The 21,755-nt window shown below is 43.6% G+C and overlaps 1 protein-coding gene across 11 annotated transcripts in view; it reads right to left on the bottom strand.

The window, feature by feature from the left end:
* Positions 1–21,755, bottom strand: part of WNK1 (WNK lysine deficient protein kinase 1) — a 100,655-nt gene that overhangs the window by 2,842 nt on the left and 76,058 nt on the right. For 6 of the 11 annotated variants that reach the window (XM_042050213.1, XM_042050216.1, XM_042050221.1 and 3 more), the window contains 13 exons: positions 21,084–21,135; positions 20,782–20,922; positions 18,958–20,384; positions 16,148–16,231; positions 12,757–12,843; positions 12,043–12,112; positions 10,487–10,566; positions 9,310–9,965; positions 8,225–8,427; positions 7,044–7,238; positions 5,736–5,828; positions 3,406–3,447; positions 224–411 (listed from right to left, as the gene is read on the bottom strand). In XM_042050213.1, the coding sequence (XP_041906147.1) occupies positions 224–411; positions 3,406–3,447; positions 5,736–5,828; positions 7,044–7,238; positions 8,225–8,427; positions 9,310–9,965; positions 10,487–10,566; positions 12,043–12,112; positions 12,757–12,843; positions 16,148–16,231; positions 18,958–20,384; positions 20,782–20,922; positions 21,084–21,135 (3,318 nt within the window). The remainder of the gene's footprint in view (positions 1–223; positions 412–3,405; positions 3,448–5,735; positions 5,829–7,043; positions 7,239–8,224; positions 8,428–9,309; positions 9,966–10,486; positions 10,567–12,042; positions 12,113–12,756; positions 12,844–16,147; positions 16,232–18,957; positions 20,385–20,781; positions 20,923–21,083; positions 21,136–21,755) is intronic. The other 5 variants (XM_042050214.1, XM_042050215.1, XM_042050217.1 and 2 more) reach the window with 5 other exon arrangements.

Genomic DNA, 21,755 nt, shown 5'->3' with positions numbered 1-21,755 from the left:
TCCACAATCCGCTCCCAGCGGGTATTTACAAGGACATGCCACGGCCCTACCCTTTATTTCTTCCCTTCTGTTCCAGAGCAGGCAATACATCCTCCCCAGGAAGAGCCAGCTAACAGTGCTCCAGAGCTGCTGTCCCAGCTGTGCTCCAGCTGTGTTTGGAGCCCCAGTGAGACAGAAGGACACCCACAGCTGCTCCCCATAACCCTCACGGGTCCTGCCTCACCTCGTAGCTGCTGTGCCCTTTGCCAACCTTCTTGCCAGACAGGTTCATGGCATCCCGGGCCCAGTTGTCCACCAGCTTGTGCAGGTCGTCCGTGAAGGTCCCTTTGCGGCTCGAGGCGATGGCAGTGGGCTGGGTCTGGGGAGCCTGGCTGTTCACTGCAGCCCCCACGGTGTTGGTGCTGCTGGTCCCTACAAACACAACAGCAGCAATCACAACTTGGGCCAAAGCTGACCTTTCTCTAGTGCATTAAGTAACTGTGGTAATGGCACACCCAGAGAGAGCCAGTTAAAATGCCATGCAGATTAATTCTAGGTTTCAATTCCAGGACACACTGAAGTGGGAACTGCAAGGACACCTACAGGCGTTTTCTCAGATTGAGTGTTTCACAGAGATGTTTACTTTGCAAGAAGTGCTGCAAGTGGTCATCCTAAGAGGGGAATGGTAGCAGCCTACAGGTCTTTGTAGAAGAAAAAGGACATTAGATTTCAGCACTGAATGACAGTACAGGCACATCACGTCGTTTTCTCACCCTACGCCTTTTAATTAGCAGCAACCACTATTGGCACAGGTCAATTCCACCTTGGAGGACAATGCTGGATGCTGAATAAGGATCAGTAAAATCAGCATTGCCAACTGCTCTGTAGCAAATTATCTCCACTTTGTGAAATGAAAAGTTCACCCAGTTTACAAAAAAAGAAAAAAAACAGCCTGTCAGAAACAGCAACTGTTGTTTCCAATAGCTGCTATACTTATGTTCTTGAGGATAACCAGATGGGACTGTCTTCATCCACCAAACAGCCAGGATCAGCAGGGAAAGTCTGCACTGCATTAAATTTTGCTTTTTGCCTCTGAAAGCATTTTTTTGCCATTATGTTCAGATTTCCTAAGTCAGAAGAATAAGCATTTGAGATGCAAATAACTAATACAGTTTAAAGAAGGCAAGAGTGAGAGTAGTTCCTCAGGTAAGCTCTGACAGGCAAGAACACAAAACCCCTTCACATAAATGCCAGGTTTTGGTTCTGCTAGAAAGCTTGCTGAACATTATCCTGTGGGGGGAACAACCAATGTAGCAGCTTTGTTTTGATAGCCTTCCTATGCCCCTCATATTTATAAACAAGCAACTGCACTCCAGTCTAGGTTTTTGAAAAGCAGACCTCATATGAGGAAGCAAAGAAATCACGTGTTACCTAGGATCCTAAATTCCCAGCAGTATTGCAAAGTATCCTCATTTACAGACGTGGAAGTGCCAGTTAACCACTAGGGCAGACCCAACAACAAAATCAGCATCAGCAGGCTCGAGACAGCACTGCTCACAAACGCTCATCCTCACCTATTCCTGAAGCTCCTCAAATATTTCTACTTGCTCCCTCAGGAGACTGCACCTGGGAAATCCATGAAAGCCTGAGTTTATGGCAGTCATTTCTGAAGGGAACCCATTTAGAGGTGGATGAGCAGAAATGGCAGCAACAAGCACCATGTCTCTGTTGCAAAGGCCAAATGACAGCGTCGCTGTCTCTTGCCTGGCAGGTCCCTTCCTCTGTCCCACTTTCCCTGGCAATCAGCCACATTCCTTGGCACCACTGCATCAAAGAAAGAACTGGTTCCAAACCCCTGCAGGAATGTTTCGTATTGAGGAGTGGATTAGGAAGGTGACATACTTACTACGCAGGACAAATAAACAAAGTGTTACTGCCTCTAGTAGTGCTGAGGAGGGAAGGACACAGATCCACCCCCCCCCAGTTCCAGCTCAAGCATGGAAGTGGCTCCGGGGCTGGGTGCCCACAGGCGGGGCAGGAATTGTTAGTGGGGGCAGACACATGCGAGAACACATGGAAAGGGAAGAAAAAGGTTCCCTGAGCAGGGAGTGAGGCTGCAGCACAGATGGAGAGGAGCAGGAACACCCTGTGTGGTGCAAGGAAAGCCTGCTGTGAAGTAACAAGAACCTTAGGCATGCATCATGTGGAAAGGGCTCTGCATACAATCATTTAATAAGAGCAACGATGTGAAAGGTGAAGTTAAAGACAAATGAGGCAAAACCAAGAAAGAGGTGAGGGGGAACACTGCCAAAACGAGTAATAATCACATTCCACCATGAGGGTTCATGCAGGAATTGACACACTTGCTCTCATCCTCTTCAGGATGGCCAGCATCCACTTGTGCTATTGCACATTTCCACTTTAATCACTAAGTACTCTGGATCCTGCACCTACACTGGAGAGCTTCCTCAGGCTATGGAAGGCAGAGAGTTAATCAAGGCATATACTGCAGCACATTCAGCTGAAGAGAATCAAGACTCAGGAAAGTTTAAGAGTTTTCCAAAGAACTAGATTGGTTCAGGGTGACAAAGGCTGCCAGAGCTTTGTCTCCCCAAGTGATTTTGTCAGGGAGCTCCCATCTCAGGTCACAGACATAGCAGCCTACAGCAGCAGAGCTGAGCTCTCACGTAGTGTCAATTTAAAACTGACTTCTCAGGAATTTCACATTTTAGCTCTGACACACTCACTGCCTGCAGAAACTGCCATCCAGAAGAGTCTGAAAAGCAAGTGCTTCAACTTGTAGCATTCCATGGAAACAACCCCCCACATTCCTGCTCGGTCACGGCAGCCGTCCCCAGTTCTGCTCTGACAAGAGGGATCTGAAGTGAAACAGGCTCTCTCTCTCCAGCCCACTACCCATAATGCCTCATTCTGCCCTTGGATTCTTTCCCCCCATAAACCAGCAGTCAAAAGACACCCTTAAAACAGTCTTAAATGGCATGTGCACACACAGGCTTTTCCGAACATCTCTTGCTTTGGGAGACACACTGGAGATCTCTGATGGCTTACTCTTAGGCTTTTAAAACATTGGAGGAGTGTCTGCAATTGCATCCATCACTGAGGTGACAAGCCCCATCAAAAACAAGCAGCTGCTCTGAGTACAACTCCAGCACATTACCGTGAGCAGCTGACCCTGCTGTCGCTCTCGCGTGGTGAAGGGGAGGTTCTGCCTGCCTCCACCTGGCTGCAAGAGCAGCACCAGACTAGTCAATATACTAAGGACAGAGCACACATTAGAGGGCGTAACACAGACAGACAGATGCTGTGCTGGAGACAGAGTCAGGGACGTAAGGCTTCAGTGACCAGGAAAAGCTGATGAATAGCTTTACAATCAGGAATCGGAGATAACAGAAATAAGATAATTACTACAGAGCTGGTTGCAAGGACAGACTTTTTTCACCATCTTCCCTGAAGCACAAAGAGAGAGTAATTTGTTAAAGATAAGAGAAACAGTGAGAAATGTTTAGTATCAGGAAACATTACAAAAAGCTCGGTGAGAAACAGAGGACACAGCACAGCAGGGCTTTTACAGTCACTACTGGGACATTCTACACAAACTCGAAGACTCGTCTGAGACAGTTTAACCACAAAGAAACGAGGCCCAGCCTCCTACATTTATTCTTTGTAATTCCCAAACCATACTGAAGAATGTCAGGAGACACTGAGGTCACAACTGTTATCACACAGTCACAACCATGGCTGTTATCACAAAAGGAAAAGCAAGTACATCTTCCATTTTTGCCAGGTCGTAGGAAGCATTTTACAACTATCAAATTTCAACCAGCAACAAATTTATTTGATAGGTTGAGTGCTTTTAGTTTGTCACCCTCTTTTTCAGATGTGTGAAAACAGTTCAGACATTCCCTGCCAAGCTGTACCACTCTGTTTCTCCAGCTGCACAGTTAAAAGCATCAGTCACTGCACTGTTTCCTCAACACCACTGATTCCAACCCAGTATCTTCTCCAGCTGTCACTCTCCACAGCAGTCTGCCACAGCATTTCAAGGACAAGGCTGCAGGAAGCAAGCAGCCTGCAGCAAGCCAAGTGCCAGGCCAAGCTGAGCCATGCCAAGTATTACCCGCTTTTACAGGACAGCTACAACACTCTTTTCAAAAGGAATCTGTTTCCCTTAGCATCAGTCCCAAAAGCAAGAGATACACATGCCAAAGTACTCTTATAGCCAGACGATGGTCAATTTACAGCAAGCCAAGGCCTTAGAAGTAAATTATACTCACATACATTCAGTTCATTGTCAATTCTGGCTGTTCTTCATATTCCCTTCCCCAAAAAAAGGATAGGCCAGACTAACAACAATTTTAAGTAAGCTTTGGTAAGAATTTAACTTCTTCCAAGAAAGGAACATTAAATCTTGAGAGTGCAGATGTCAGTGCACATCTGCACATTAATATACACAGCAGAAACATTTAAAGCTGCTCAATTTGAAAAATTAAATACTTTTAGTGCTTAGATCCCAAATCCAGTGAAGTGGGATAGTTAGTGCAAAACTGAACAGCCAGGAAGAAGTTTCCCTCCCTCTGCCTCCCTTCCTTTCTCAGAGGATGGAGCTGGTTGCATTGCAGCTGTCTCTGCAGAAGGCCAGGCCCAGTTCCCTCACACAGCTCGGGCTCAGCTGAGCCACTGCCAAGCACAGCACAACAGATGATGCAGATGCGTGGTACTGCCATGCAGTGCAGCGACGGGAGGGCTCCTGACACCACTGAAAACTCTCACATCGAGTCATTCCAGAGGGTGGGAAACACATGTCAGACATTTAAAGGGTCCAGCCTGCAGAAGCAGCACAGGAGATGTTGCAGCACTCCCAATAAAAAGCATCACACCAGCAGCCTTGGCTCAAGCATATTGTTATTTCAGCCACATCAGAAGTTTGAGGCTCTCTTGTAAGTCTGGCCTAATGTAAGTGCAAATGAGAGGATTCTGAAAAGAGCTGCAAGCTAGCTTGTGAGGGCTGACAGGATGTCTGAAAATGTCTATTTACCCACCTGTACTGCTATTTCTTTTACATTTAATATATCTCCAATTCACAGGAAAAACTTCTAAACCCGGGTCCACTAGTAGGTAAGGTTCCTTTGAGTTTGCCTGGAAATATTCTCTAATTATTTAAAAAACCCTTTAACATTTGGATCTTTAGCTAGCCATCTGCTAATGAACACAAATCGTCACTACAAACTGCCTACAGGTGGCATCAAAGCTCTGCACTGTCGCCGGCTCTAGCGCTGAGAGCATGCAAGCACACTGCTGGGGGAGGGCAACACTCCCCCCATCAGCTACTGCAGTGTCCAGCCAAGGGATCATTTGGAAAACAGATCTTCCTCACTCTTCCACTACAAAGATTGCCCCCCGACAAGTCCCATGTCATCTAACATATGCGAAATTACCGATGGACCTTGCTAACTCTCCCCAGTTTGTGTCATTTCACTGACCTGTCCTGGAAGTTTCCACTAAAGGTTATGGGAAAATGAGAGCTCCTTTTAGTGAGTTTAACAGCAGAGAACACCTAACGTGAGAACCCAAACTTCTAAAGGTGTGCTAAGAGCAGCTGAGCTGAGCCGTGGGATGGGAGGGAATACAAGGTGGCAGATGAGAATGGGCTGCATGAAACAGATCCAAGCAGCAGAAACAGAAACCAAAAAGACAAAACAAAAAACAGACAAGGAAGGAGTAAAGGTGTTACACACAAAGAGCCAAGCAGGGCGTACTCAGAAATCGGGTCCTCCTGCCACCAGGCTTGAAGGTCACTCTCTCAGATGCACAGTTAAACTTCGCACAGCCTGTGAGAAAACAAGAACGGGGAGAACAGAGAAAGGAGAGGAGAAGAGACAGAACACCACTACAAGATGTTAGCAACTTGAAGTTGGAAGGGTGAAATGCAATCACATGACACACAAGAATAAGTCTCAAAGTGCAGACCAAAGAGCACAGAGACAATATAGGGAGTGAAGAGACTGCCTCCAACACCTCCAGACACGAGGCCACGTTTGCACTGCTACTCTCCAGGACACAAACCAACTATAAAGTTGCAATCTATAGGAAAGCCAAGTCCTGGCAAAGTATCCAGTTATAAAATGGTACCACACAACTCTCAGTGCAGGGAGATGATTCAAGTAGCTCCAAAATGCCTGAAACAGTTCCTTAAAAACAAAACCCTATAGAAAATTCTTCCATAAAGTCTGTTTCCATTTTCTGTATGTACTTCTCCAGTTTCAGCAGAACCACTCATCAGAACTGACGTATTCAAACTGTGGCAAAGCTTTTCGAAAGATGTGCAAGGGGAAAAAACCTGGAACAGCTAAGTCCAGCTAAGCAAAGGAATCATCCCCTTAATGACAAGCAAAGAAGTCCTCCTTACTAAGTCAGAGCTGTGCCTGAGAAATTATTTGATAACATACTAATAACAAGCAACCCACAACTTGAGAAACCTGAGCAATTTACTACTACATGAACAATTTACTGCTCCCACCATTTCATCCTCCTACACTGACTCCTCCTTCCAGAATAATTCACAATTAAAGAACACCAGCCTTTTTTTACCTTTTACTGTTAAAAACTCCATTGACAAAAACAGTCAAACCAGTTAGGAAGTCTAAAAAGACTGAGACTCCAAGTCTTTGGACACTTCCATCCATTTCAGTTATCTGTTAACATCAAACCTGCTCTGCCCGTTCCTTGGTCTCACTTTGGACTTCCAATCCCCCACTCTGACCTGTCTCCCTCCCTCTGAGCCAACACCTTTCCCCAGGCCAGCAGAATTCTGCCTGCCACCAGCCCACTGCACTCTCTAGTGTTGTCCTCAGGGTTTCATACCTTCAACCACCTCACACTTCACCTGAGTGAGAAGCTAGAAATCCAGTTGCAAACAACATCCTTATCAGCCTCCACACACAGGAAGGATAAAGCTACTTTACATCAGGTATTAAAAATCAAGTGTCATGAAGCCAATCATTCATTTCCATTGCTAATTACACTAATTGCATTTAGAGTGTTACCTTGGCCCGGTGCCGAAAGGCTCGGTACCGAGAGGGCACCGTCACTGGTGAAGGCAGAGTAGAGATTTTCACTGGAAGGTGAAGGTTTGAGGGGCTGTAACAAATGGTTCTGCCCAGTCTCTGGCACACTACCAGGAGGATGAAGGGTCTGCTGAGGGGGCAAGACTGATGGTGCACTTTGAGCTGACAGGTTGCCTAGAGGAAAAAGGAAGGCAAAAAGTTTTGGTTTCCACACATTTGAACCTGATCAAGCATGACAGTACAGGAGAGAGAGGGAGAGGCAGGGGGAGAGAACTATTCCAGTTTCTGACAAAGCAGTTAAGACCAGAGAAATTCTTCAGTTTTAAGACAACTCTGTGCTGGTTTATGTGCTCACAGGGCTCCTCTATCGCATAACAAAACAGAAATGAGCAGCCAGGGTGACTAACACAGACGTCTCAGCAGGACATGGAATTACCAAAGCGGTAACAAGTATTTCTGCTGGCACTGCTGGCCCTCTAGTACTGTTTGCTCCTGCTACAGGATTAGAGAAACATCTCCAATTACCCAGAGAGTATCTGTCACCCATGTCACTCAATCAGTAAACAGAAACTATTTCCTGAGTTCTGTTTGTTATAAAAATGGTCTTAGTAAGAAAGGAAGCCTTGACAATTGAAACTCTCAATTGGTAAGTACAATAAATCTTCCATTCCATTTAAAAAACCCACTAGTTTAACATCCATCAACCCTAAGTTTCTGCAGTGTAAGGACAATAGTACTATCATGCTTAAGTGGTACTAAATTAGAAAACAAAAATCTCTGCAGATGACTAAAGAGACCAGACCCATTCTGCAAAATCAGTTTCAGGAGGGAACAAGCAGAGCCTCTCTTTAAAAAACAAAAGTTTTTCTCCCATACTGTAAACTTACGCTTTTCTTCCTAGTCAGAGCCCAATGACTACAATACAAATCACAACTTTAAAACTGCTCTTACATAACAATGTCACAGTACCTTTCAGTGGACTGAAAAAGTCCCAAGCAAGACTACCAAATAGCAGAAGTAGTTTTAAAAGAGATAAAAGAAATCCAGGGAAGAACTGGTACACAGAAAGACACTCCTCAAAAAAAAGACAGGGACACAGATGTAAGAATGAGATGGCATTTGTCTATTTTATCTACTGAAAGTATTGAAGGAAGCCTTACCTGATAGCTGAGGGCTTTTATGTCCCTGGGAGCTGCTACGACTGGACTTGCTGCTTTTTCCTTTCGTAGGTCGTCTCCTTCTTCCTGAAAGGGGTGCAGCTGGGGGAATAATTACTGCAGGTGGGGCCTTTCCCAGTTTCATGTAGAGTGACTCAATCTCCTGCTTCTGGCGACTCTGCAGCTCCTGGATCTCTTTAAGGTGCCTAACAAGTTACAAAACAGTGTGATTTACAAGAATTATATGTATAGACATACATGCAAACAATTCCTCCCCTCAGTCAAGCCTGACCTGCTTCTTTGGTCGAACTCTCAAACATTTAAGAAAGCAGGAAATACATCTTTTCCACAAATAACCACTGACCACACATGGCAAAACACTTGCCATTTTCCAGTGTGCTTTGGCCCTGGCTAGAATTCCAGAACAAAGTCCCCAGCATTGCAATCACAAAACCAGAGTAAACAGAAGTACAAAAAAAGCATTCAAATGCTACAGAATAGCTAGATTACTCATTTTCTGAGACATATGGCCTTGGAGACTTCCACACTGGTACTGCCTTACAATTTGCTTCAGAGCAGTTGCATACACAGGATTTAAAACTGCCAGCTACCCTAAAAGAAAGTTCAACTTTCAGTATAAATAAATTACTAGGTCACATAGCTTCACTTCTAGATTTTTTTTTCTGAGCCAACAAGGTCCCTTCAGAAAAAGAAGAGCCATTAGAAGTGCCAGAAAGGCATATCAGAAATGCAGAGATTGTGTGTCATTTTCAAACAAGACTCCATTTTTCCCACTAGTGACATGCCAGTGACATGCCAAATCTTCCCTAGATCTAGAGCCTTACCCATAGTGCAGCTGTCAGCCGACATACAGCAAGGTTACAGGGTACAAAATTAAGCCCAGCAAACACGTATATTCCTCTTTAGTTATAATTATGTACTGCTTTCCCACTGAAGAACCTTACTTCCTACATAAATGCTGACAATGGCTCCTGACACTTAGCAAAGGCTAAGGGAAGTACAGGTGAAATTCACATGAATCCTGTTACATATCTTCCATACACAACCACACAAAGAAAGAGCCTTACTTCTCCCGTAACCGACGGAGTTCCAATTTCAAGTCTTCATCTTCAATGTCCGACTCATTGTCACTGCTCATGTAGGAAGAGTTGAAGGAGTTGCTAAGGCTCTGAACAGGGAGGCTGATCTTTGATCCCAGGTGCTGGACAGAGTCTGGGCTCCCTGAGCCATCATCCAAATCCTTAGCCATCCCACTCAGAAAGGCGGCCTCCGGATCAGAGGATGGACCGTTCATGTGTGGGGACTGCCTCGACTCCAGCTCTTTCTTCGGAGCTGCAGCTGAAGAAGCAACTTGTTCCAAGCCCACAGAGAGAGGAAGAGTCACAGGCTCTTTCTGGGCACAGCTGACCTCGTCGCGAGCCTTCGCCACGGAGAAGCGCCCCACTTGATCCGTGGCCGTTGTCACCTGGAAGCGCCCGACCTTGGTCGCCTGAGCAGCATCTGCCGGCGGCGGCGCGGGAGCCGCCTGAGCCAGGCCGTCCACCACATCCAAGGAGGCGGCGGCCGCAGCCCCGCTCTTCCGAGACTCAGCCTGCTTCACCAGCGTGCTCTCTGGGCTGCTGCCAGAAAGGCTTGAAGAATCAGTGGAGGTGGTTTCAAATTGCACTGGCTTCGTTTCAGGTTTGTCACCCTCTTTTAGCACATCATCCACTGCCACGGATACCTAGAATAGAAATACAATCATGCAGGCTTCCTTCGTTTTCCCTCAACACGATGCTTTTATTTTCCTTAATGGTAAGGTGCATCTGAGAGGGAAAAATAACTCATTTCCTAGGTATGCCACAAAGCAAGCAACTGCTTCCCCCCAGGCAAAACACTGCCACACAAAGTAGTACTTCTGTGTAATCTGGAGGATTAACTCCAAGAAACAGCAGCCTCAGATGGGGCCTCCTGCACCAACAGGACATAACACAGTGAACATCCCAGCACTGTTAGTGAGAAGGCAGCCTAACATTAAAGGCCAAGGCCAACAGCTAAGGCCGGCCATCATGAAACCCTGTATTCACAACTCTAGACCTGCACAGACTGCGCGCTCTCTGCCCTGAATGGAAACAGCATCTGCAGAACTGCTTTCACAGGCTCTACATGGACAGCAAAGTCCAGCACAAGGCACACGGAGCTGGCACTACCAGGAACCACTCAAAGATGCTGTACCAAGAGCCGAGTGAGTTTAGCATCTCCTACCTGAAACCGTCCCATCTTCAGCACACTGGCTCCTGCTGCGGCAGCCACAGCACCGCTCTCTCCATCACCTGATGCCAAAGCTAAGGAAAAGGAGAATGGGATCAAGAAGACAATGAGCAGCAAATTATTTGAACTCACTCCAACCATATTTTTTTACGTACTTCAAATTCAACTCTCTATTCAACCATCTATCTTTTGGACCCATAGCACCATATTAATATAACTATTATGTTAAGTTGAAGCATTTTTCTACAACATTTCCCTGCACAGTGTATTTGCTGAAAGTGCACTTTTAGGCAACAGTAAAAAAAGCACACTGATTTCAAACAGGGATGCAAAACAGACAAATAATAAAAAACAGAACTGAAATTTATGCAAGAGAAAGCTTATTTTAATTCAATACCCAGAGTGACTACCTAAATTTCACAAACGCTGGGGACAATTTATTCACAGAAAAGGGACAAGTTGAAGAAATGCTATAAACCACATCTAGTCAAAGTGCCTATCTGAAGCTTTCCAAGCTGGATTCTTAGGTGTCAGCTCCCGATTTTGTTGCTCTGTGCACTGGCAGTATAAAGTCACAAAGCTGAGAAATAACGGGCTATTTTTAAATCGGTTCTATTGGACAGCTTGCTCTGTTTATTAAGCAACTTCCCAGTTTACCTTTACCTTCTACATTTAAAAGACAAAACCCAACTCATTTTATAGCAGACTAACAAATTCTACATTATAGTTCGCTACCAATGTCCCAAAATAAGAGTATTTCATTTCTTTTTCTTCATGGTTTTATTAGCTTCTGAAGGTTTGTTATTGAACTTCAGAGGCTCATGCATGTTAAACAGTGTTTACTAGACAGTTCAAGAAAAGAATTCAGTACCATATTAACACCTTCTTTTAGAAACAGAAGACTTCAAAAATTAAAACAATTAGGTGAATACTGACAGGAGAGTCTCAGATTATTTTATAAGTATTTGGATTTCCCCTCCAGTAACTCAATTCATACAGATTTGAAAGTCATTGATCATCCAGACTTTAACTGGTGATCACCCAGTCAACCTTCAGTTGTTCTAAAGCAGACAGAAGGGAGTCTGGGTTTCCTACTACCTTCCTTAAATGTTTAGTAGTTGAGCCTTGGTTTCTCTGTTTAAACAGAAATGAAACACCCTTAGGTAAGGGAGAGGTATCCTACATGTAGAACACAGTGTAATGACACAAAACAAGTACTACTGTTGTTGCCAGGAACATAACACATGACACAAAACAGTTTCTTCCAAGTCCTGATGCTGTACCTTAGCAGCATAGTAGAGACACTTTGTGACTCTTAATTTAGCATTTTGGACAGCTTTAAATCCTAAATGAGTCACTACAATACGCATGTATCTCTCATCCCCCCGCTCCTGGCCTACAAGGAAAATTTCCGTCTGGTTACTAAAAACTAGTATGATCCCCACAAGGAGCTGCCATTCCATGACTTGCTAGAAAAGTGGTAACTTTGTTCAATTTTGGATTCTACCTTCATGCTGAGAAATCATGTAAAGTAATCATGGCTGTCTTACCATCCTTCAGAGACTGTGTTGCTGTGGACACCGGCCCAGTAACCGTTGTTGATGCTACTGAGGGCACAGACTGCAGGTTCAAGGGGGAAAACGAAATAAAGTTCAATTAAAATAATTAGCAGTTTCACTGAATGCCAACAGATCCAACATACCACATATTATGCAATTTTTCTGCTTCCAACACGGACAAAGTATGACCCATGAAAAGACAAATGCAAGACAAGAGATTTTACAGGCCTTAAAACCCTGAGGCTGTGAGCACATCACCCCTTGGCCTGTGCAGAAATAATGCATAAACAGCCACTTGGATTGTCAATCCTTGTCTTCATTCAGTATCCAAAGCTCTTTACTAGAAGCTTTTAAAATTTCAGATCCACACTTGCAACATCCCTCCCAAATTAAGACTGACATATCATATATTTTCCCCTTATTCTACAGTCACTTCCATTTCTAGTTTGGTGACACCACCAGAAAAGCTGGAATAACAACTAATATCAGGAAACAGCTTCAGGAAATTACGTAATCTACTGCAATACACAGACTTTTCCGATTTTGGTTGACTCAGTCCCACAAACTGGAAGATGACTCTTAATTGTTATTTTTAAAAGTCTAAATACTGGTGTAGTGATATTAAAGGCAGTGACCTAAGAGCATGACTTTGAGAAAACACTGAGGTTTTTCAAGACTACTAAGCTACCAACACTGCAAACATACACAGGCAGGAGCAGATGTCACTGGGATGGTCTCTGGACTAAGGGTTCTTCTCAGCTGAGCATCCAGATCTTCCAGTGGCTGTTGGGACTGAGAAAGAAAAGAGTAAAACCATGTTCCAGCTCAGGAAAAATAAATCATAGTTGAGAAACAGACATATTTAATACTGTAATTTAAAGCACTCAGTACAGCTTCTGTATTTCTATCAAGCTTCCTTCCTACACATTTAGACTTAACATGTACAGCACAGTAAGACTGGAAGTAACTTAAGCAATTTGTTTAAAAACAATAGAACACGAAAATTAACTGGAACTTTAAAAAAAACACACAAAAAAACCCCAACAAAAACAAAAAACAAAAAACTCCACAATACCCCTCAAAACCAAACAACAAAAAAAGCCCCAACCCACAAGTTTCCTCAGAGAGGCTATATAGATGGATTGACTTGAAGAGGATGGAGAGGGGCAGAATCTCTCAAGCATGCTTATTACTTAGATTTCAGCTGGCATACAAGATGTTTTTCAAACTTGGCCAATTGAATTGGGAAGAGGAAGAGAAGAAGAATATTTTACCTAAAAATATCTTGAAGATAAAAAAAAAGTCCCAAAGTTCCAAAATAATTAAATTAGGGCCATGCCCATAAGATGCATTGAAAGAAGAATGTATTGTCAGATACCATTAAGTTGCAATTCTGACCCTACAGAACAGAAATTTTCATCCAAGCTTTAGCATTATTAATCTTTCCAAGTCCTTCACATTAAAAAAAGCTGTATCTGTTTTTAAAACTGAAGCAGAGGTCATGACAACATAAAACTAATACTTTCCACTGAAAGTTAGAGGTACACAATAGCATAAAGATGGTTTCAACAGGTTGCCAGGATAACATTCTTCCTGACTTGTGGATTTCAAAGCAAAACCAAAAACCCTAGGAACAATAAAGCCTGTATCAATTCCATTACACAAAAAAGAGCAGAAGATGCAGACTTCTATGACTCCATTCAGAAATCCAAATGCTTAGCAACAAGTGAGCTAATTTAATTCAACACTGTAAAATAAAGGGGACGTGTCACCTGAAATACTAAATAATTCTCATCGCTTATGCTCACAAAAAGATATTTGCTTCAAGTAAACAGAGCTAGCAGAACGATCAGGAAATAAAGATTTCCTTACAGAACAAGGGGACCAAAATGAAGCTTGAGAGATTAATATAAATACACTTTAAAAAGCAATTAAGGAATAAACAGAATGGGTATTTAAGACTGTGGAACAGACTGTTCAAAACTGGTCTTGCAATGACGTGTACTGTGTCTGCAAATTACGAGTCTGCTACTAAGACAAGGAAAAAAGTTGTGTAATCACCTACTACTGACAGAAGCAGCACAGAAGGCAAGCATATCTACTTTAAGACAAGCCAGTAATTTTCCAGATAGTATTATGTTATAGCAGCAAATGCTCTTAACAGTCAATTACATTTGATCCAGTTGGTCTCCTCCAATTTTGTCTCACTCCTAGACAATCCTTATGAGCTCAAATGAGACGTGAAATTTGGGAAGTTGTTTGCAAAGGACAAGAAGCAAGGGATCTATATTTGTGACTCTTCCATGCCACAAATCCTGCCAGAAATACCTATGACAAACAGGAAGCAGCCTTTTGCAGTGGTACAGTGGCTTGAGTCATAGAAGTGGCTACAAGTGCTTTAGAGCTTAGGGGAAAATACTACTAATATACTGAGTTTCCAGCAATGAAAATGAAAATGAAAAGGACTATGAACTCCATATGACTGATTTTAACCAGCTGTCTCCTGATCCATCTCATACCTGACCATGGGAAGAATGCAGGTAAGAATTATCACCAAATTGTCGTTGTCTTCTCTTCATTAAACCATGGTTCAGAAAGAACTGACAAAGAGAGAAACCAGCTCCTGCCTCTGAAGTCAGGGGGGAAGAACAAGTGGTTTTTTCTTGCTCAGTTTGGAGAAAGAAGATACCCATTTCCTTGCTACTTGCAGGGCAGGAATATGGCCCATGGCTCTAAGATCAAGATGCAAAAATGAGCTACTTTTAGAAACATTTCAGTTGAATAAGCCTTTTTCTTCCAACTTCAGATGTTATCTGCCTTAGCTGTGCAAACCACACAGAACTGCAGACTGGGTCAGGCTGGAAGGGACCACAGTGGGTCATCTGGTCCCACCTCCCTGCTAGAGCAGGAACATCCCGGAGCACATGGCACAGGATTGCATCCAGCTGGTTCCTGGATAGCTCCAGAAAGACTTCACACCCTCTCTGGACATTCTGTTCCAGTGCTTGGTCACCTGCACAGGAAAGAAGTTCTTCCTCATGTTCAGGTGGAACTTTCTGGACATCAGTTTCTGCCCATTGCCCCTTGTCCTATTGCCTGGCACCACCATTTACACACAAAATATCCGAGCTAACTATTGTATACAAGAATGACAGAATCACCAGCTTGGGAGAGACCTCTAAGATCAGAGTCCAACCCATGCCCTAATACCTCAACTAAACCATGGCACCAAGTGCCACATCCAATTGTTTTTTAAACACATCCAGGGATGGTGCTTCCACCACCTCTCCAGGCAGACAATTCCAGTACTTCACCACTCCTTCCATGAAAAGTTTTTCCTAATATCCAACCTGTATTTCCCTTGGTGCAGCTTAAGACTGTGTCCTCTCAAGGACAGAAGCTAAGCAGGGGAAGCCACTGCTACATTTCAAGTCATGTTTATGATAAGGAGATTCAAATACCTTTTGCAAATCTTAAAGGCTAGTGAAATCAGAATGTAGTAATAATCACAAAAAACCCAAACCAAACAAAACAACCCCCACCAAACAAAAAGGCAATCACGAAAAGAAGCAACCAAACCCCAAAACCTCACAAGGAATTCACAAAGGCAGCAATTTTACATTTTCATAAGCATTTCATGGCAATATATAATTTTTCGTATTATTTTGCTACTATACCCTTTTCAAGAATAAAACAGGTTCAAGTTTTATGCACACACTCCCCTGCATTACATTTTTTTTAAAAAACCTTTCAAATTCAGATTACCACACCACAACCCCTAAGCCTGATTAGGCACTGGGTACAGCACCCCAAAGGGCAAGCTGCATAGAACCACAGAGAATGGTTTGGCCTGGAAGGGACCTTGAAGATCATCCAGTTCCAACCCCTGCCATGGGCAGGGACACCTTCCACTAGACCAGGTCACTCACACCCAGTGCTGAAACCACTCTGGCTACTGCTACAGTTACACAAAAGGAGTTACTCAGTCAAAAGAAAAGGAAAACAAGAACATTAATAACATGCAATGGAGAGTTTAATTGAAACATGCTCTCTGGAGGGAAAAGAAGCAGATAAAATCTGCCAAGTTGTGTAGCACCTGAGTTAGTGAAGGTCCTGGAAAAGGTGGCAGCTGCTCACTGGATGGAGTGCCAGCCGGAAGGTCAGAACCTATTGGTAGCACCTATGGATAATGAAGAGGAAACGCGTGTCCATCAGACATGGAACCACAGAAGGATCAGACACCAAGCTACAGTCAGTCATGTCATACAACAGAAGCCTCAACTTTTTTTTTGGTAGAGAATTCCTTCCTGGACAGTTAGCATAGAGTCTTTAGGGACTTTTGCAACCAAGTTAGGGGAAGTTGTTTGCTTCGTTTTTATTTTATCCAGATTATCTTTGAGCAGCCACAATTTCCAGTTTAAACAAGCTGCAGTATCCAGGAACAAAGTATCTTGGGGATAGTATTTTCAAGTCCGGAAAAAATGTTAAAATAATTCTTCCAAGAAGCTTAAATTCTAAAATGGTGCAAGAATGCACTTAGTCTCCTTCCAACAGATCTGTGTTAACTGTCCATTAGAAACTGCAAGCTGCATGCTTCCAGCAAATTGCTCCAAGCAACATGACTTGAGAACAGGAACTGTCAGTGCCAGAGGATGTCTCCACTTGTTGAGAAACAGATTTATAGAGCTCTCACACCAATCTTTTGATCCATCACTTCCTTTTGAACCTGAAGGGTATTGATGACCCACAGAAGGTGATTAGGCCATGCAACTGGGTAGGGGCAAGTCATCCAGGTTACGTGGAGGAGGTTAGAGAGACTCGAAAGGTTAGGAGGAGGCATCAAAGCCTCCTCACCAGGTCAGATAGCACATACCAGTTAGTCATTTTCATTGTTAGGGAAGTGGGAAGTTGTAGGAATTAAGCAACCCATTACACAATTTGCAATTCTTATTCTCAGCTGTCATCCTGAGGTTTGCCAGTGCCTCTGAAGTCTGAGCACACACGCAGCCTCTCATGAGCTACAGCGCTGGCCAGCTGGCTGCCCCTGCGCGGCAGCGAGCGCTGCTGGACACGGGGAACTGCTCCACGGTCTGCTCCAGTCCTCAAGGAGCAGAACCACTTCTGGCTTGCAGTGTGTTACCACAGCTGGAACTGATGGGTCAAACTGCAGGAGCAGCTGCTAGTGAAGGTGCACTCCCAGAGTTATCTATGCTCCCAAAAACATCTCAGCAGGAACTAGGCAGAGTTGCATTAGCTCAACTTTTTTGTGCAGCAGGAACACACGTGAGGATGTTACCTGTTCTGAGGCATGATGAATTTTTAAGCTGTGGTAACTTCATCATTTAGTTTATAAATAAGAGGCAAAACATACTTTAAATGCATTTGTAAGAGAAGATGAAACACATTAAACTGTCTAGGTTAACAGTTTGGCCACAAATAAAATAAATACACAGACACAGAGTTTAGCAAACCCCAGAAAACTAAAACAATAAGCTCCTTAATGCTCAGCAACAACACCAAGTGAAATTAAAATTAAGCTTTGGAAAAAAACAAACTAATTTATAAATGAAAACTTCAGAGAGGAGGTAGGCTTTCTACAACCGACAATCAAAAAACCTATAACATTTATTACATTTAAACCCAAGCCTTTGTAATTACGGGTTTGCAATTAGCAGTTTTCTAACTGCTCCAAACTGTTCCTGAATGAATACCAGTTTCCATTTTTTTCTGTTATTTCTTTCCTAATTTTCAATTTCACTGAAATACTAATGGATGCCTTTGTGTCCAGATTTCCTTCTCAGCTTTATTGGCACATATTCCCACTCCTCCATAGCAGAAATTTTCTACTGTCTTTGACTACAAAGAGTACATGGAAAGACTACTAATGAATGGAGATGCTGGGAGCGTTGGCTCAATGTGAATGGCCTGAAACTGGTTAACAGCAAGGCTGGCTAAAGACAACCAACACAAAGTGCCAATGAGTACAAAAAAGCATTACAGAAACAAAAAGAAGCGACTATTAAAGCTTTTGTTTCATTAAATACCTGAAAGTTTCTTCAATTTATTTCCATTTGAGAGCTACCTTTCCATTTAAGGAAAGGACTACCAAAATAGTTTAAAACACTGAAATGGGCTGTGTCCCCACACAGGCAGGCGTTTAAAAGAAAATTTCACTTATTGTTATATCTGGTTGGTGAGCAGGTAGCAACATCCACAACGTCTCTCAAGTTGTTACTTCTTTGTGAAAGTGTTTTGCTTGTAGAGCATGAGTCAGTAAACAACAACAACAAAAAAAGGTTTGTTTTCAGGTATCTCTTAAACTTCTCAAAATCCTGCTCTCACAAATCTAACATTTGAAAGGAAAATGGTATCCAGGCATCAAATAAGTAGCAGAGAACTTCAAAAAAATAAATCCTTTCAGTCAGGTTCACCCTTGCCTGCAAGGAAAAGGCTCACGACAGGAAGCAAAACTATGCTATCCTGACTACTTTGTGAAATATACAACCAACCATCTCAGTCTAATGGTCATGTACAAGATAAAAAGCTATCTAAAGCAAGACATCCAAATTCTATTTGAAAAAAGCAGTATCAAGAAAAAAACCCAAACAAACAAAAAGCAAACCACAGTTGCTTCACTCTTTGTAGTTTGAGTAGGAAAAACTAACAGTGACATCAAACACATCTCTCCAAAACATAAAACAGAATTGGACTTTTTTTTCCCCATTAGGGACAAAAATAAAACACCTCTTGGGACACATAAGAACAACCAGAGGGTAAACCTTTCAATACTATATTAAATGAAGAAGCTTGTTCCTGAATACATATTTTGCTTTATAAAAAGGATGCTGCCCAAGAAGGCTGTTTCCTACAAGAGCTGAATACTCCCACAAACGCTGCGTTTCTTACCGGTACCCTGCTGAGAGGGGGCTTGGAAGGAGAGGTCCCCGGTTTCACTGCTGCTGTGGCGATGCCGCTCGAGGCCGAGATGTAGCTGACGGGGGTGATCACTTGCCCAGGAGTGGCAACTGGAGTCAGCACTGGCAAGCCAGTTGGTCCAAGAGGCAAACTGCTTGGAGGTATACAAGTGCTAATGGATGTCAGGGGTTTGGTTGGTGCAACAGCAGTGGTTGGGATCCCAGGAACAACGGTGGTTTCCATCACCAGCGAGGTCTCCAGAGACACTGACGGATGCACCGTTCCCACGTTACCATGCTCACTGAAGAGAGACCGCAGCTTTTCTTCCAGGGTCTTTATGTCATCAATACCAGGGGCTTTAGACTGAGCATCAGCATCAGCCTCCAGACAGTGAATGTGAGGCTGGTTGGGCAATGGAGCTGGTTGAGGCTGGCTGTGTATCAAAGTCTGCTGTACTGCAGGCAAGTTAGTGACTGGTTGTGGCAAGACACCAGGTAAGGGAACCTGGGGCAACATGGGTGTTGCACCTGAAATCTGGGGTAGGACAGGTGTTGATGTAATTCCTGATGGAACGAGTAAGGGGTGGATCACTGGCTGAGAGACCGAACCACATATGCTTGATGCTGCTGAGGATGATAAAGGTGCAGAGATTGGAAGAGATAAGCCAGCTGCATTGCAGGGATGTGATTTATCCAGAGAGTGCCCAGTCTCAGGTAGTGACTGTGGAGCGCTTACCACTGTTGTTTCTGCCAGACTGCACACAGAGCCACTGCTACTGAGCTGAGGAAGCTGCAAAGCCACGTTCTGGGCCAGAGACAGGGCAACAGATGTCTGTGGTGCTGCCATACTACTCACAATCTGAGGAGTAGACTGGGATGTCACAGCTGGTGCCACAGCACCGAGACCAGTGACACCAGGAACCTGGGTAGATGGCAGTGCCAAAGCCGATGGCGTGCTGATACTGGGGGCAATGTCTGCAGTCACTGGTTGGGCAGGCTGGGACATGGCAGATACGGAGAAAGAAGCAGGGGCGCTCACGCTGGAAGTGACACCGGTCGATTGCTGTCCAGGCTGTGAGGCTGAAGGTGGAGAAATAGAGCTTGGCACACTTGTGCTTGGTGCAACTCCAACAGCTGCATTTTCTGAAGGCAAAGTAACAGATCCTGGAAGAGAAACACCAGTGCTGGAGGGAACAGATACTGAAGAAGTAGCCACAGATGCAGGAGTTGCACCACTGCCCGCCATGGTAGAAAGTGCAGGTGGAAATGGTGGTATGGTTTGATTGAACACTGGAGGAGCTGTGCTAGGTCCTTCTGTCATCTGAGCATGCCCCATCTCAGAGAAGGCTTGCTGCAAGCTCAGTGATGATGCCGAGTGGGAGAGATTCATTCCAGGACCATGTACTGGAGATGCTGCAACTGGAAGAAAACAAAATTATCAGTCCACCTGAGAAAGTTCATTACAGTATTATTGTCTATGGCTAAACTAAGACCACATTTACCTCTTAGAATAAAAAAAATCCCAACAAATCAAACAAGAAACCCACACCAAAACAACAAAACACAAAAATCCAGGCTTATATTATATTAAAATACAGAATTAAGGTTTCAGAGTCTTGCAGATAGCCCATCAGCTGTTTTTTCTCTAAGAATTCTGCAAAAGATAACCCAAATTATGGTCACCTCTTACCAGCATGAACAGCTCCTTACTTCCCTGAGTACTTTAGGAAGCCTTCAGTAACAGTTTAGTTACCTAATTTCACAGTTCTGATGAACATGTCTTCGGCATCAGCTCTTAAGAGTTTAGACAACTCACCCATATCTGAAGTTTCGTTTCCTCCAGAAACAGCAGATGTGAAAAAGCCCTGTTCTTTCAATCGGCTCTCAGGGACCGGGCTGACAATGAACCGTCTTCCCGCAGAATGAACAACCTGGGTAAAGGAGCTAGAAGGAACCCCTAAACAGAAAGAAGGTGGATGTTTAGTGACACATGGTTGTAACTAAATACATAACCTGCAATACGGAATGTGCACTCCACCATACAAAATAAAAACTTGGCTGCACCCATCCGCTGAAACAGAAAAAGGTAACTGTTGAAAAAAATCACAAGAGACTTACCTATTCTTTGTGGCATGGAAGATGTAGGATCTGGCTGTTTGAACTCTAATTTCTGTAAAGTAAGATAAAATTTAAACTTCTATTCTGAAACAGAAACCCACAAGACAGTTCTTAAAATGCTAGCTTACTGAAATGTGGGCATTTAAGGGAAGCAGTACCTGGGACCCAAGCACCATCACCAAACTAGAGGAATTCTGCCCAGATAAATGTCCACTACAGTGTTTTTAGAGACTCTCAGCTTAGCGACTGTCAATGTAACACTTTGGTCTAAAAATTCTTTTGGAAATCCAACTGATTTCCTGAAACATTCTACAGACAAATGGATGTTCCAAACTAGCTCTGGGTGTAATTAAGGCAGAGATTCAGGAAATGTCACCCCTTTCAGCACCCAGCAAACAGATTCAAAACCTGTGTTTCCTAACCCAGCTATCCAGTCTCTTAGTACTTCACCGGGTGGAGGGCCTGAGACCAGGCTCTCAGTGTTTAGTTGCACAGGGTTGGGGTTTTACTGTCCTACCTCACAATAATCTCAAATCCAAGAAACATCAGCATTTAAGTCTGTTTAGTGGCCTGTTAGGAGATTCAGCAGCTTTGGAAGTCTTCAAACACATCAAAAAGTAAGAGGTCTGTTATTTAGCTTTCTAACTTAATTTTAGGCACTCACTCTGATAT

The sequence above is a fragment of the Corvus kubaryi genome, unplaced genomic scaffold (genome assembly GCF_017639235.1).
Source record: "Corvus kubaryi isolate FWS band 111438036 unplaced genomic scaffold, C.kubaryi_AGA036_p1.0 72, whole genome shotgun sequence".
NCBI classification, from domain to species: Eukaryota; Metazoa; Chordata; class Aves; order Passeriformes; family Corvidae; genus Corvus; species Corvus kubaryi.
Note: the sequence above shows the minus strand (reverse complement) of the source record. Positions and strands in the feature narration are given on the sequence as shown.